The sequence below is a fragment of the Sapajus apella genome, unplaced genomic scaffold (genome assembly GCF_009761245.1).
Source record: "Sapajus apella isolate SASKATOON/1434 unplaced genomic scaffold, GSC_monkey_1.0 scaffold103, whole genome shotgun sequence".
In the NCBI taxonomy this organism is placed as follows: domain Eukaryota; kingdom Metazoa; phylum Chordata; class Mammalia; order Primates; family Cebidae; genus Sapajus; species Sapajus apella.
This window is the reverse complement of record NW_022437043.1, coordinates 4,938,471-4,953,563: the sequence shown is the minus strand read 5'-3', so window position 1 is coordinate 4,953,563 and position 15,093 is coordinate 4,938,471. Positions and strand designations below refer to the sequence as shown.

Sequence of the window (15,093 nt, the reverse complement as noted above, 5' to 3'; positions counted from 1 at the left end):
CGCAGGTCTCAAAGACTCAGAGCACTCTGGACTGGGGACAGAATTTGCTGTGGCAGGCTGAAGTTGGGAACATAGTATTGTGGGGCGGGGGTTCTTCGTGAGGAGAATGCTCCAGGGATGGGGACTTTTTGTTCTAGGGTGGTGCAGAGGAAGACCTGAGGGTGAGGAGTCCACACATGGTGGGGACAGGTTGGCTGACCTGCCATCTGGAATCCCTAAAGGGGAACCTTTCCTCATGGTGTTGCCACAGTTGCGTGTGGGCGTGTAGATGGATCTAACCACATTGCTCTTTTTTTTTCAGGTGCTTCTATGAGTTACAGGTTCAGGACTCCACTAGGAACCTGGATTATCTGTGGGGGAGGAAGAGAGAGGGACACTGGGACTGAGGAGCATTTATGGGGTGAAGAGATGGGATCTTAGTATCACATCAGTAGCTTTTGGGTCTCAGAGACCTACCCCATTCCTTCAGGCAGAGCAGGGTCAGGGGCTTGTATTCTGGTGAGGAGACTGGTGTGGGGGAGAGATGGACATTAAATTATTGCTGCTAATCATACACATTATTTCCAGTATTGCATATTATCATGCCTAATATCAAACTGCAATATTATAAATCACTACTAAAGTTATACGTTCAATTATAGTTATGATAACTACTCTTAAACTAATGCTTATAAGTGCTGTATGCGTAGCACTGTTCCAAGTACTTCACATATACAACCTCATTTAATATGGACATTGTCCCTGTGAATTAGGCCTTCTTTTTATCCCTATTTTACAGATGCAGGAACTGAGGCTCAGAAAGGTAATATGATTTCTTCAAGGACACAGAGCTAAGACATGGCAGGGGCAGGATTGGAAGGCAGACAATCTGGTTCCAGAGCTCCTGCCTTTTTTTTTTTTTTTTTTTTTTTTCTGAGACAGAGTCTTGCTCTATACTCCAGTCTGAAGTGCAGTGGCATGATCTCTGCAACTTCCACCTCCCCAGTTTAAGCGATTCTTGTGCCTCAGCCTCCCAAGTAACTGGAACCACAGGCATGTGCCATCATGCCTGGCTAATTTTTGTATTTTTAGTAGAGACGGGGGTTTCACCATGTTGGTCAGGCTGGTCTCGACCTCCTGACCTCAAGTGATCCGCCTGCCTCAGCCTCCCAAAGTGCTGGGATTACAGACGTGAGCCACTGCACCTGGCCCATTTCCTGTGTTTTGACTCCCTCAAAAATATCCAAGGGGCAAAGACACCCCATAAACATCCTCCAACCCCAGCACAGACCACTGAAGGATACTGGGCCGGCACTGTGACACCCATGTTTTAGGAAGAAGGACTGAGGCTCAGGTGAGAGAAGAACTGGCCCCCAGGCTTCCCACTGAGCTGGGTCCCATGCTGCATACTGCACTTGACTGTGGCCCCTACAAGCTTCCTCTCAGCTGTCATAGAGTCTCTCCCAAACAGAGATTCACCCACAGACACCCTGAATGCTGGGGATGGAGGGTGCTCATTTGACTCATTTTAATGGATGTTCTACAAGAGCAGTGGGGGATGTGATGAGCCCAGGGCTATGGATCCTGCCAGGAGCTCTTGCCAGGTCTCAGTGGGAGGTAGCCTCATCTGCTGTTCTGGACTCTGTGTCCCCTGAGGCACCGGTCCTCCCTGTCCGTGCTTGCACTTGGCAAAGGGCTGACCTGTACACTGGGTTCCATCCTTCCCCTGCTACTTCACTGTCCCCCCGGGGGTTGGAAGAGCTGAGGACTTAGAAAATGGGCTCTGAGGCTAGGGAGCACCTTAAGAGTGCAGATAGTGGATGCTAAGTTTTGGTGAATTGCCAGGAGCCATCAAGCTCTTGCAGGCAGCTGAGGAAACATTGATAAGGTCACCAGGGCCAAACCAGGGCCTGGGCCCTTCCCTTACAGTTGTGCCCATCAGCAAACGCTGCGGTTGGTCCCCTTCAGCAGACAAGATTCAGACCCTCCACGGGCATAACCAACGTGTAGATGTTGATGTAGGCGTTGTAGCTGCGTGCACATTCCCTGCTCAAGTGGCCAAGTACTGTGTGTTCAAAATCTGCCCATTCCCATTGGGACATAATTTGGGCCATGGGGTAATCTCCCAGGAGTGTAAAAGGCTCTGGGACAGGACCACAGAGGATTCAGGGGACTGTGGTTGGTGACCTAGATGCCCTGGAGTACCCCCAAATTCCCTCTCATCAGAGTACCCACTGCTCTTACCTGGGTTCTTATTGGTAAGAGCAGTGGATACTCTGATGAGAAGGAATGTGGGGGTCCTTTTCTTTACCAAAGGAGATATATTGGGGCCCTTTTCAAGCAGGTTCAGGTCAGCAGGACACAGGTGCTCCACTGAATGTTTGCAGCAGTCTGAATTTCTAGTTTCCAGGGGCCTCACTTGAGTCAAGACCTTTGGAGTGTGAGGAGCAGGAGCCACGGACTGGACCCAGCTGTGGGGGCAGAAAGGCCTCAGAGGGGAGTATTTGGAGAGTCTGTCATTCAGATTTTCTAGAGGAGGGATGATCCAGAAAGTGAGGGCTGAGTCTAGAGACCTTAGTTTGGGCGAGGGGACAGCTGGGTTGAGGGAGGTGTGTGGAGGGTATGGGCTAGCATATCCGGCCGGTCTTGATTTTGAACCCTACCTGCATTTCATTGCTGTCAGTATTTCCTTCCAAGTTGGTCAGAGGAGCGAGGGGAGAAGTAGGGGAGGCAAGAGGAGGGCAGAGCTTGGGGATTTTGAGCTCACACCTTCTATCCATCCTACCTCTCCTCTGCCCCAAACAGCCCCTTCCAAGGAATGCCCTGCAGCTGTGGCTGGGAAGCCAGGGCCACTCCTTCCCAAGTCCCCAGCTGGTTACTGTGGGACTCTGGGTGCCCGGGGTCCCCTTTCACTTGTCAGACTCATGGTACAAAACCTGAGGGCAGGGACAGTAACACACGTTTGGATGGGGCATCCTCACTGGACAATATCAGGACTGTGCTTGAGGCAATGAAAGCCACTTGCCAATTGGTAGGGCATTTGTCAATGACTTTGTCTGGCAAGATGTGTGAATGGGGAATTTCCAATAAGGCAGTGATTTGTCAGCTGTGGGATCGTTTATAACTAGAAAGCCCTGGGCAAATAGCAATTAGAAATCAGTGTAGGAAAATATTTTAAAGTATTGACTGGAGAGATTAGTCAAAAGTTACAGTTGATAATGCAGGGCCTGTGGCCATTACTGCTGTTGCCAATCTTCAGTGCTAATGCCAATGTTGAGAATTACTACCAGGACCTCAGAATTTAAGTAAAATATGAAAACCCGACATTCGGCCTCCCTCATCCCCACTGGTCCAGGGTGCTCACACCAGGTCATCAGCAACATGGGTTTGTTCCCAGGCACTACACAGAAACAGTGTCTGCTGGGTGGTAACTCTTTATTTCATTGTCTGGAAGAAAGATGGGAGTGGGAATGGGGTGGACACTGCACAGGCTTCAGCTTCCACTCCAGGCAGGATTCAGGCTATTTGGGACCGCAGGGACTGCCAGGTGCACATCCCTGGCTCCCGAGGCAGGCAGGCAAGGTGACGGGACTGGAAGCCCCTTTCAGAGCCTTGGAGGAGCTGGTCCGTCCACAAGCAATGAGTACCACTCTGCAGTTTGCAGGGGATGGATAAACAGGGAAACACCTGGAAGGGAAAAGGGAGTCATCTCTGAGGGCTTTTCCTCCCTGTCTCCCCCGTGGAGCAGAACTTCCTCTCCTCGGCTTTCAACCCTGAGATCCTGGGGAGACTTGCTCACCCCACCAGAGTACATACCCCAGGATAGCCCCTCCCACTGGGGGAACTGTCGCTGGGTTCTGCAAGGTAACGGTAAGCCAGTAAATCAGTGTCCTGAAATGGTGGCTGGGGAATAGACCCTGGGGGTCAGTCAGGCAGGTCGCCTGGGGAATTGTCCCAAAGGACAGGGGAAAACTGGCAGTAGTAAGGAGCCCCACCCGGTTGGCGGCTGAGGAGTTTAAGCACAGGAATAACCAGTGGGACTCCAAGATAGTCATTGGGCTCAGAGGACATCATGGGGCCTTCAGAGAACAGGCTTGGACTAGCCACGAGGTCAGTGTAACACCCTCTGGTGTCTGGAACAGTCAGAGCTGCAGAGGTGCAGATGTGCTAAGGAAGGGTCAGTGGGATTAGGGAACAGCACTTTGGGTTCTTGGAGAACATTCTGGGGAACCAAGAAACAATCCCAGGGGCTCAGGAACAGACAGTGGGATTACAGAATAGTCACAAGGGAGAGTTACAGGGACCAGGGACAGGTGATCACACGGTATTGGACACAGGGCAAAGGAGCAGCCAGAATTTGTAAGGGAGCAGTCTTGGGCTTAGGGAAATAGCAAGAGAGATCAGGGACAGCCCCTAGGGTTGGGGAGCTGCCACAGGGACACGGAATAGTCAGAGGGAGCAAGAAACAAGCCCACGGTTTAGAGAAGGGCCCCAGGAAGGATCTCCCGTTGGAGGTCAGGGTCCAGGCACTCACTGTGCATTCCTCACAGCCAACAGTGTAGGTCTTGGTGAAGCCCCGGCGCTGAGCTAAGCTCAGACTGTTCCAGGGAGCCACGAAACTGCAGGTGGTGATGTGCAAGAGTCCGTCCTGCAGTTTTCCTAGGAGGAAAAAGGGGGAAACCGACAAGCAGCTTGTGATTGGGTGAGCCGCCGGGCGGGCAAAGGCCCGGCTTTCTGATAGGCTGAAATTGGGGTGGTCCCCATTTCCAGTGGGGCCATTCCCATCAGAGCCTCGCCCCCTCGCGGTTGCTAGGCCGCGCCCCCAGGGACTGGTTGGCGTGGCACAGGGCGCGGGAACGCTGCCTCACCAGCGATGAGAAACTCCTCGCTGCGGTTGTGGGACCTGTGGAAGTATCCGCAGACACTCTCCATGGCGGGGGTGTAGACGAACCGGATGTCAGCGGTATCCCCTAAGGCCTGGAACCCTTTATACATCTGTTGATGGATGAGGGGAAGTGTCTCGTTTACTGACATAATCCTCCCATTCCAGGTTCTTCCCTGAAGTCATATAGCATCCCGAGATCACAGCCAACTTTTTCGCACCAACCAGTGGCCAGAAGCTTCTGTTTTGACCAGGAGGAAGATGTTAGAAAATGCTGGGAAAGGGGCAGGGGGAGTACCTTGGTCATCTTGATCTCATAACGCTTGTATAAGGTGGTCTGGTTGACTTCTGGTGCCCCCACGAACTTGGCCTTGATGACTGCAGGAGAGGAGGGAAATATGAGTCAAATGGACTGCATGAGCCAATAAAAATAAGATCATCATCTCATAATACCAGCAAAGTGCATACATAAATAGGGGTTATTGGATGCCAGACAGCACATTAAGTGATTTACACATTTGTTCATTGTTTCGTCTGTATGTTGAATGTCTCTCTTTGCCAGGCACTGCTTAAGCCATTTTCATATATTCATTTGTTCATTTACTCCACAAATATTTCGGAGTGCCCACTGTGTCCCAGACATTGTTCTGGGTGTTAGGGACACAGCAGTGAACAAAACACAGAGATCCCTTCCTTTGTGGAGTTCACATTCTAGCCAGGAGGAGACAGGCTAAGAACAAACAAAAGAAGTATATGGGAATGTTAGAAGATAGTAAGTATAATGGGGAATTACAGACCTGGGTAAGGGGATGACAAAGATTCTTTGCTTGACCAAACTTTACTCAGGCTCCTGAACCTTCTCCTAGGCCCATCTGTGCACTTCCTTGTAAAATCCAATTTTAGCAAACAGCCCTGCTAAGTTAGTTTAGCAAGAACCCCTGTCCTCGATTTCTGATCCTCCTCAGTATCTGATCATCCTCAGTCTCTGGTCATCCTTCTATCTGATCATCCTCAACGTCTGATCATCCTTGCTACCTGATCAGGTTCTTCATCTTCCACCATCCCCCAGGTGATGTGTGATTCTCCTGGCCTGCCTTCAGCAAGAATCCTGTTACGTTGGTTTTGCCAGAATCCATTACCCCTGATGTTTCCTCTTAGTGATTTCCACCCACAGACCCTCACACTGGTCCTTGGCTGTACATTCCCACTGGCCCATGCTATATTCAGTGTTGAGCCCAATCTCTTCCTGCCAACTGCAAGATCCCATGGCAGTGGCTCCTATATCCATCACCATGGTCCTGAATATGGTCTTCATTACAGTGTACTATAACAAGTATCACTGAATATTTTTCTCTTTAACAGGAGATCAGGAGTACTAAGGGGCAGGGGTTAAAATTTTAAACAGGATGGCCAGGGAAGGCTATCCTGAGAAGGTGACGTTTGAGGCAGCCACCCATGTGGATACCTGGGGGGAAAGTGTACCAGGCAGAGGGAGCAGCCAGCAAGAAGGTCCTGTGGTAGGCTTGGGCCCGGAGTACACAAGGAAGTGTGAGGATGCCAGTGCGGCCAAAGCAGAGGAAGTGCAGGGGCGAGTGGAATCGATCCAGAGGTAAGTGCCATTGTGAGCCCCACTGGACTGAGAGGGGAAACCAAGGTAGAGTGTGTGGGCTGAGTGGGGTGAGAACTCACCGAGGTCAGAATTGCAGAAGGCTGTCTGTGGGTGGGGTTGGACACAGGTGCAGGCCTTGCTGGGGGCTATCAGCCACAGCAACAACAGGATGCCGGAAGCCAGGGGCGCAAAGGGGGCCATGGTAGGTTCTGTGGGAAAGGGGGATGTCAGGTGGGCCCCAGGCCAGCTGATCTGCGGACCTGGGCAGGTCATCCACCCCATCCTGCTCTGGGGCAGCCTATGGAGGGGATTAGGGGACTGGATTTGGTCTTGAAGGGTTGGGGAATTTGGGGAATTTAAGGGGATTGGGGAGCCCAGAGGAATTTAGGATTTAGAGAGTTGGGAGAGTTTAAATTATTGAGGGACTGAGTGAGTTGTGGGATTGTGGAGTTGTGGCACTTGGGGGAGGAGGGGGCTCAGGAAGTTTGAGGAATGAGGGGATTGGGGAAGTCTGGAGGTTGAGGGGTTTGGGAGTGAGGAATTTGGGATTGGGGGGCTGAAGGAGTTTGGAGGAGGTGGAGAGCTTAGGGGTTGTGTATATTAAGAGATGGGGGCTGGGGGATTTAGGGAGGTTAAGAATTTGGAGGAGGTTAGGGGTTTAGGGAGCTAGGGGAGTTTGGAGGTTGAAGGAGTTGGGGGAATTTGGAGGCTTAAAGCAATGGGGATACTTGAGGAATTTGAGGGCAAAAGAAGTTTGGGGCTGGGCACGGTGGTTCACGCCGGTGATCCCAGCAATTTGGGAGGCTGAGGTGGGCAAATCATGAGGTTAGGAGATCGAGACCATCCTGGCTAACACGGTGAAACCCGGTCTCTACTAAAAATACAAAAAATTAGCCGGGCATGGTGGCAGGCGCCTGTAGTCCCAGCTACTCAGGAGACTGAGGCAGGAGAATCGCTTGAACCCCGGAGGTGGAGGAGGTTGCAGTGAGCCGAGATTGTGCCGCTGCACTCCAGCCTGAGTGACAGAGCGAGACTCCGTGTTAAAAAAAAAAAAAAAAAAAAAAAGATTGGGAGTTTGGGAGCTGGGGGAGTTTAGGGAGCTGCAGGGATTTGCGATGGGGATTTAGGGGCGATGAAGGAAGTAGCGTGATGAAGGAGTTTGCGGGGGGGATTTGGAAAGCATTTGTGATATTGGGGGGGTCACGGTTTGTGGGAGTTGGGGATGGATGTCAGGTGTTCTAGGGAGTTCGGAGCCTCGGGGTTGGGAAAGCGGCTTCAGCCTCCGACCCTCTTCCCCCTTGACTAGCCCAGGGTCCTGGTACCGGCAGGCCAAGCTGAGCAGACAGGCATTTGGCACTAAAGTGCACAGGCCTGGTGGCCAGCACCCAAGCTGCAACCCAGCCCCAGTCCCTGCTGGGCCACCCCGGGGCCCTGCTTACCTCTGGTGTCTCTCTGGGCGCTGGATCTGCGGCGATGGCGGCAGGGCCTGAGCGCTAGAGGATAAATGTCCACGCTAGGGGCGGGGGTGGCAGCGGGTGCGGAAACCACAGGCCTCCAGGCTTCCTGGATGCATTACTCATCCACCCACCCAGTGCAGAAGCCAAGGGGCGGGCCGAAGAAAGGAGATACACCCTCCTCCTCTCCCACCGTCCTCCTTTCCCTCCCCCCAGGCCTTGCCCGGGCCAGCCCCCTCCCCCACCTCCACGTCAGTCACTATTCCTTCCAAGCCGCCTCAGCGGAGAGCTTAGAGGCAGCATTCACCCCAGCCCAGTCCTCTAGAGTCTCCAGAATCTATCCAATCACCCACATCCCCCAAGCTCTCTGTGGCTCAAACCCAAATTAGTTCAGCCCTTCAACATTTATTGTGCATCTACTGTGTGCCAAGCACACAAAAATCCCTTGTTTGGTATGTCTGACATGCTGGTGAGGGGTGGCAGAGAGGGAACAAATTAAGTAGCAGCAGTGGAGGGAGATAAAGCAGGTGAATGGGGAGGAATACAAAGTGGGGAAACTAAGGCACGGAGCGGTTAAGTGACTTATCCAGGATCACAGAGTCAATACATAGCAGAACTGAGACTGGAACTCAGGTGGCCTGGAGCGAAAGCCAGGGTCTCAAAAAATACTGACAAATAGCTGGCATTTATATAGCACCGACTGTATACTAGGCACTCAGTATAGTTTATCTCACTCAAAGATCACAACAAATCTCCGAGGTGGGTACCAGTCACTATTCCCATTTTACAGATGAGGAAATATGGGACGTAGAGGGACTGAAGACCTTTCCCAAGATCACAGGGTGTGGCCGGGATTCTAACTGAGGCTACCTGGAGCCAGGATTGTAACTCAGGAGTGGCACCGTCCTAGCAGGCAGGGAATGGTGCGAGTGAATGAATAAGCATTGGGAAGGGGGTGGCTGTGAATGATGGTGGAAGAAGCAAGTGAGCGAGTCAGTAGAAAACCAATCCCCACTCCATGCTGCCCTGCGCCTTCCCCACGGACCTATGCCCTAGGTTGGGGATGGGGTGGGGCAATCCTTGCCCACCAGCCTTTTGACAATGCAGGAATCTTCCCTGGGGTTCTGATGACCATCCTGAATTTGAGGAGGATAGATCCATAATAATAATGGTATTGATGATGGCAGCCGCTTATTGAGCACTTTCTGTATACTGTGTGCTGAAGTGTTTGTATAAATTATCTCATTCACTCACCATACTCCCTTGCTAATTAAATTTGATTAACTCAGGTATGTTATCCCAATAACAAGAACACAACCAAAACTACCAGCAGCCCTCACGGAGTGCTTACTGCGTATCCAGCACTGTTCTGGGTGGGAGGAGGGTGAGGGATGAGAAATTACCTAATGGGTACAATGTACACTATTTGGGTGATGGTGACACTAAAAGCCCCGACTCCACCACTATGCAATATATCCATGTCACAAAACTGCAGCTGTATCCCCTAAATCTTTTTTTTCCTTTTTTCTTTTTTGAGATGGAGTCTCGCTCTTTTGCCCAGGCTGGAGTGCAGTGGTGCAATCTCAGCTCACTGCAACCTCTGCCTCCGGAGTTCAAGACATTCTCCTGTCTCAGCCTCCCAAGTAGTTGGCATTACAGGCACATGCCACCATGTCTGACTAATTTTTGTATTTTTAGTAGAGACAGGGTTTTACCATATTGGTCAGGCTGGTCTCAAACTCCTGACCTCAGGTGATTCTCCCTCCTTGGCCTCCCAAAGTGCTGGGATTACAGGTGTGAGCCATTGCACCCAGCCTTCTAAATCTATTAAGAAAGCACTTGGCCAGCCACGGTGGCTCACGCCTATAATCCCAGCACTTTGGGAGGTTGAGGCAGGCAGATTGCTTGAGCTCAGGAGTTCAAGACCAGTCTGGGCAACACGGTGAAACCCTGTCTCTATTTGAAAAAGGCCAGGTGCGGTGGCTCATGCCTGTAATCACAGCACTTTGGGAGGCCAGGGTAGGTGGATCACGAGTTCAAGAGATCGAGACTATCCTGGCCAACATGGTGAAACCCCGTCTCTACTAAAAAATACAAAAATTCGCTGGCAATGGTAGCATGCACCTGTAATCCCAGCTACTCAGGAGGCTGAGGCAGGAGAATCACTTGAACCCAGAAGACACAGGTCATAGTGAGCCAAGATCATGCCTCTGCACTCCAACCCAAAGCACTGTTGTAAAGTCTTTCTACAGACATTATCTCATTTAGTCAATCCTGATTGCCTCTTTGTTCATTAATGTTAGTGAAGGAAGAGATGTTAAGCCAATAATAACAGTACTCAACACTTCTTGAGGATGGAGGCTTACTGTATGCTCGATAGCATGTTGAGCATTTTTCCTGAAATAACTAACTTATTTCTCACAATATTCCTGTTAGATATAGCTCATGTTCTCATTATACAGATGAGGCAACTTAGACACAAAAGGACTGAGTGACCTGCCCAGGAATGAGAATGAAGAAATGGTTCTGTTGGTGGGGGGTGCGGGGGACAAAAACAGGGAGGAAGGGAAGTAAACCAAAAAAAATCTGTAGGAGGTGATTGTGAAAGTGGGACAGTGAGAGTGAATGTGACTGGGGCTGAGTAACCTGGTGCCTCCGAGGGAGAAGTGAGGGCAGGGAAAGTCCTGCCTGGCTCCTCGCTGACTCTGGTTCTGACGCCAGCTCTTTGACTCTGAAACGTGAGTCAGCACAGAGTTTTGCCGACTGTTTACATTTGGAGTCCTGTGGATCTGGGTTATTGTGCAGTTTTGAAATGGAGAGTGGGAGGGGTGTTCATGGAGAGGTGTCATACCAGGTGCTTGGGCCTCATTGTGCCCTCTGTACAGATGGGGAAACTGAGGCTCAGAGAGGGGGTGTGACCTGCCTGGGGTCCTTCATGGCCTTAGGAAGAGGAAAGGCCAAGCTTCAGACCTAGGGCTTTCCAGGAGTTCTCAGAGTTCAAAGTGCCCTGCACACACACACGTACGGGCACACACACATACACAGAGTGTTACATTCAGGCTCAAGTCCAGAGAAAACAATGAAAAGAGGCACCTGGAAACCTCGGGATTGTCGGGGGAGGTATGGGTGTGTACACACAGCCCTCTGGTGTGTTGTGTTTCCATTCCTGAGAGTCAGGCGTATGCCTGTGTGTTTTGTGTGTTGCTTCTGGGAGTTGTCTACCTGCCTCGATAAAGCAGGTCTGGTCTGCGTTGCACATGTAACCGTGAGTGCCTTGTGCACTTCTGTGTGCTGTGCCTGGGTGGTACTGTATGCACCCGCCTTGGCATCATTTCCCTGGCCTGCTGCCCAGAGATGCCCCAAACCCCCACCCCAACATCATGCCTCTCAGCCCACCTCATCATGATGCCAGTCATTTGGGAAATGAGGAAGGAGGGGTGCAGAGGGAGGCCTGAAGGTCAATCGGTCACCCTGAGTCTGCGGGCTTCCTGTGCCTGTCGGGAACTGGGAACCACCACCGCCCCAGCAGCCCCTCCGGGAATGCCATCTTTCTACCTTGTCAGCAAGAGGGAGGGCCACCAGAGGGGCGCTGTGCAGCTGTGCTGTGGGGGTGGGGGGGAGGGGCAGCCTAGGGCCTTTCAACCTGTTTCCTCTACTCCATCTGGGACCGGAGAACCTGGTTTCCTCTACACCACCTGGGATTGGGGGAGACTTGAGGTATCCCTCTCGCCTGAATGTGTGAGTGTGTGAGTGTGTGTGTGTTCGGGTGGGGGTGCCCGGGAATGATTTCTGCAAACTGAGTAGTGGGTGTCTCTGATTGTGTGTAGCCTCTCTGTATTGTATATGTGGCAAGGCATGCTATGTGTGTGTGTCTAGATATACTTTTTCTGTGCCGAGGATTGTGGCGTGGGTCTGTTACGGGTCTCACTGGTGATGTGAATGCCCAGAAGTGCATATCCCTGTGTGTGTTGTGTAGGACCTTGTTTGTTGGGCATTTGCCTAGGGGTGCTGTGTGTGTGCTTGTGTGTTGAGTATGTGCCCGGTTCTGTGGAGCATACCTCTGGAGTTTGTGTGTCTCTTGATTGCACGTGTAATCTTTTGTGTTGTGTGTGTTCCATTGATGGTTATGTGGGTTTGGGTGAGGAAAGGGAGCCTGGGTGGGTGTGTGCCCAAAACTATTGATCATGTGCCTAAGGGTGTCAAATGTGTACTGCCCAGGAGTGCTGGCTGCTGACCCATGCTCTGGGCACCTAGATGACTGAATGACTGTGTGAGTGTCTGTGCTGCCGGGAGCCTGCTACTTTGAGCCTGTTGTGGCCGTCAGTCTCAATGTGCACTGGCATCTCTGGGTCTGGTGATATATGTCTGAGTTTATGTGTGCGGGTGAGGCTTACGTACAAGGTTTGGCTAAGGGATCCAGTAGCTACATGTTCACCACCACACCCACACACACACATGCACTGGTACACACTCACCTCACTATCATCCATCCACTGTAAAAACAAACTTTCTTTTTACTGGAAAAGTACCCCACGCTTATCTCCTGCCTCTGCTCGGGAAAGCAGGGGTGGGAAGTCTGGAACTTGGTGGTGGGGTGGAGGAAGGGACAGACAGACAGGGCTCTGGGTTCAATTCTGGGCTTGGAGGCGGAGGCACTGTGTGACCCCCAGCTGCTGCCTGCCTGTCTCTGACCCATGTGTCCTGGGAAGTGGCTCATAATGCGGTTCCCACTGGCTAGGGTCCCCTCAGTACCACCCCACCCCCGGAGGTCGCCCTTTCTGCCCTGACCGTGCCTCCTCTGCCTTTCCCCACCAGCTCAGCAGCACGACATACCCTGTGGTTGTGAAGATGGGGCATGCCCACTCTGGGATGGGCAAGGTGAGTCTCTGGCTGGGCTGTGCATAGGTAGATGTATGCAGTGCACACCAGTCATTCTGTGTGATCATGTGTCCTGGGGTGTCACTGTCTATCAAGTTGGCGCAAAAGTAATTGTGGTTTTTACCAGTACTTTTTTTTTTTTTTTTTTTTTGAGACTGAGTCTTGCTCTGTCGCTCAGGCTGGAGTGCAGTGCTGCAATCTTGGCTCACCGCAACCTCTGCCTCCCAGGTTTAAGTGATTCTTCTGCCTCAGCCTCCCGAGTAGCTGGGATTACAGGCACCCAGTACCACGCCCGGCTAATTTTTGTATTTTTAGTAGAGACAGGCTTTCACCATATTGGCCAGGCTGGTCTCAAACTCCTGACCTTGTGATCCACCCACCTCAGCCTCCCAAAGTGCTGGGGTTACAGGCATGAGCCACCGCGCCCGACTGGTTTTTGCCAGTTCTTATGGTAAAAACTATAATTACTTTTGTACCAAACAGATTTTTATTTTCTCACATTCAGCTGATGTCATCAACCCATTTTTCCTCCCACATTCAGCCAATTTTGCGTGTCTTGTTATTTTGCTTCTGTCTCCAGCATTGTGTCTGTGTGTACATGCATGCCCGTGCCAAACACACACGATGTGGTGTGATCGTTCATGTTCCAAAGGCTTGAGGTCCTGTATGCTTTATATCCATCTGATTTTGTCTGTGTGTACGTAGAAAGCAGACTTGTAACTTGTGTCCGAGTTTCTGTATCTCTGCGTGTTGTGTGTATAACTGATTTTGCGTCTGGATGCCTATATTCATATATTGTATATACACAGGTTTTTCACAGCTTTAGTGAGAAACAATTTACATACCCTAAACTCACCCATTTAAAGTGGACAATTCAATACTTGTTGATATGCTCAGTGTTCTACACACCCAGCCTTGTGTCTGTGTGTACATGTACAAAACAGGAGACCCACAACTGTGCCTGCTTGAGCGCCTTGGCATGTCCACCTAATTTTTGCGTACTCACTTCACCTGTGTGTTATGTGTACATGCTCCCCCAGGAACCCCCACTCCCCATAGCTGCCCCATCCTGACCAGGCCCCACTCCTTGCCCTCACACCCACAGGTCAAGGTTGACAACCAGCATGACTTCCAGGACATCGCAAGTGTCGTGGCACTGACCAAGACATATGCCACTGCTGAGCCCTTCATCGATGCCAAATACGATGTGCGTGTCCAGAAGATTGGGCAGAACTACAAGGCCTACATGTGAGTGGAGAGACCGAGGATCTGGGAGGGGTCCCCTGCCTTGCCCCATGCAGCCCAGGTGCCCCTGAGCCTCTGTCCCCTTGTCCCCCAGGAGGACGTCAGTGTCAGGGAACTGGAAGACCAACACTGGCTCTGCAATGCTGGAGCAGATTGCCATGTCTGACAGGTGCGCAACCGGATCTCAGGGTGTGAGGGGAAGGGTGGGCGGGAGTTCGGCAGCTCAGGTGAGAGACTGACAGGCTTCCTGCCCCTTGTCTTGACAGATACAAGCTGTGGGTGGACACGTGCTCGGAGATTTTTGGGGGACTGGACATCTGTGCAGTGGAAGCCCTACATGGCAAGGACGGAAGGGATCACATCATTGAGGTGGGATCACCCAGGGGTCAGTGGGGCAGAGAGAGGAACAGGTGTTGGGCAGCAGCAGTGCAGACTGAAGGGCGCCGTGGCACAGAGGTCCTCAGCCAACAGCAATGCGCTTAGTACACTGTAAGGTGCCGGGCGAACTTTCAAAGGGGCCATCCCTTGCAATGGCAGAACACCTAGTAGACTCTAGACTGAACTTGCACATCCTTGGTGAATAGCAAAACCCTTATTAGACTGTTAAGTGCTCTGCAAATTGAGACATCCTGGCAAATGGCAAGGCACTTAGTAGGCTTTAAAGTATTCTGGGAACAGCAAAGCATTTTGGAAAGGACAAGGCATCTAGAAAACCCTAAAGCGGGGATCGGCACACATTTTCTGTAAAGGAGCAGACGGTACATATGGGCCATACAGCCTCTGCCGTAACTACTCAACTGCAAAAGCAGCCATAGATGATATGTTCACAAAAATTAAGTGTGGCTGTGCTCCAATAAAACTTTGTTTATGGACAGAGAAATGTAAATTTCATGCCATTTTCATATGTTATAAAATCTTTTGTTTTCAACTGTTACAAAATTTAAAAACCCATCATTAGCTCATGGGTCATACAGAAACTGCACTCAGTCCGAATTCCTTCTCATAGGCCCTGGGAAAGTCTCCTCCTCCAGGGCCTCCCAGGCACC

The 15,093-nt window shown here is 51.3% G+C and overlaps 2 protein-coding genes across 2 annotated transcripts in view; one reads left to right on the top strand and one right to left on the bottom strand.

Moving 5' to 3' along the window:
• SYN1 (synapsin I) overlaps positions 1-15,093 on the top strand; it is a 47,298-nt gene that overhangs the window by 31,303 nt on the left and 902 nt on the right. The window contains exons 6-9 of the mRNA XM_032258536.1: positions 12,740-12,802; positions 13,908-14,050; positions 14,142-14,216; positions 14,314-14,529. Of these exons, the coding sequence (XP_032114427.1) occupies positions 12,740-12,802; positions 13,908-14,050; positions 14,142-14,216; positions 14,314-14,529 (497 nt within the window). The remainder of the gene's footprint in view (positions 1-12,739; positions 12,803-13,907; positions 14,051-14,141; positions 14,217-14,313; positions 14,530-15,093) is intronic.
• Positions 3,398-8,129, bottom strand: TIMP1 (TIMP metallopeptidase inhibitor 1). Its single transcript, XM_032258517.1, has 6 exons — positions 7,910-8,129; positions 6,551-6,679; positions 5,160-5,239; positions 4,848-4,974; positions 4,514-4,638; positions 3,398-3,666 (listed from the first exon to the last, which is right to left on the bottom strand). The coding sequence occupies exons 2-6, from the start codon at positions 6,669-6,671 to the stop codon at positions 3,496-3,498; spliced, it is 624 nt and encodes a 207-aa protein (XP_032114408.1). The 5' UTR covers positions 6,672-6,679; positions 7,910-8,129; the 3' UTR covers positions 3,398-3,495.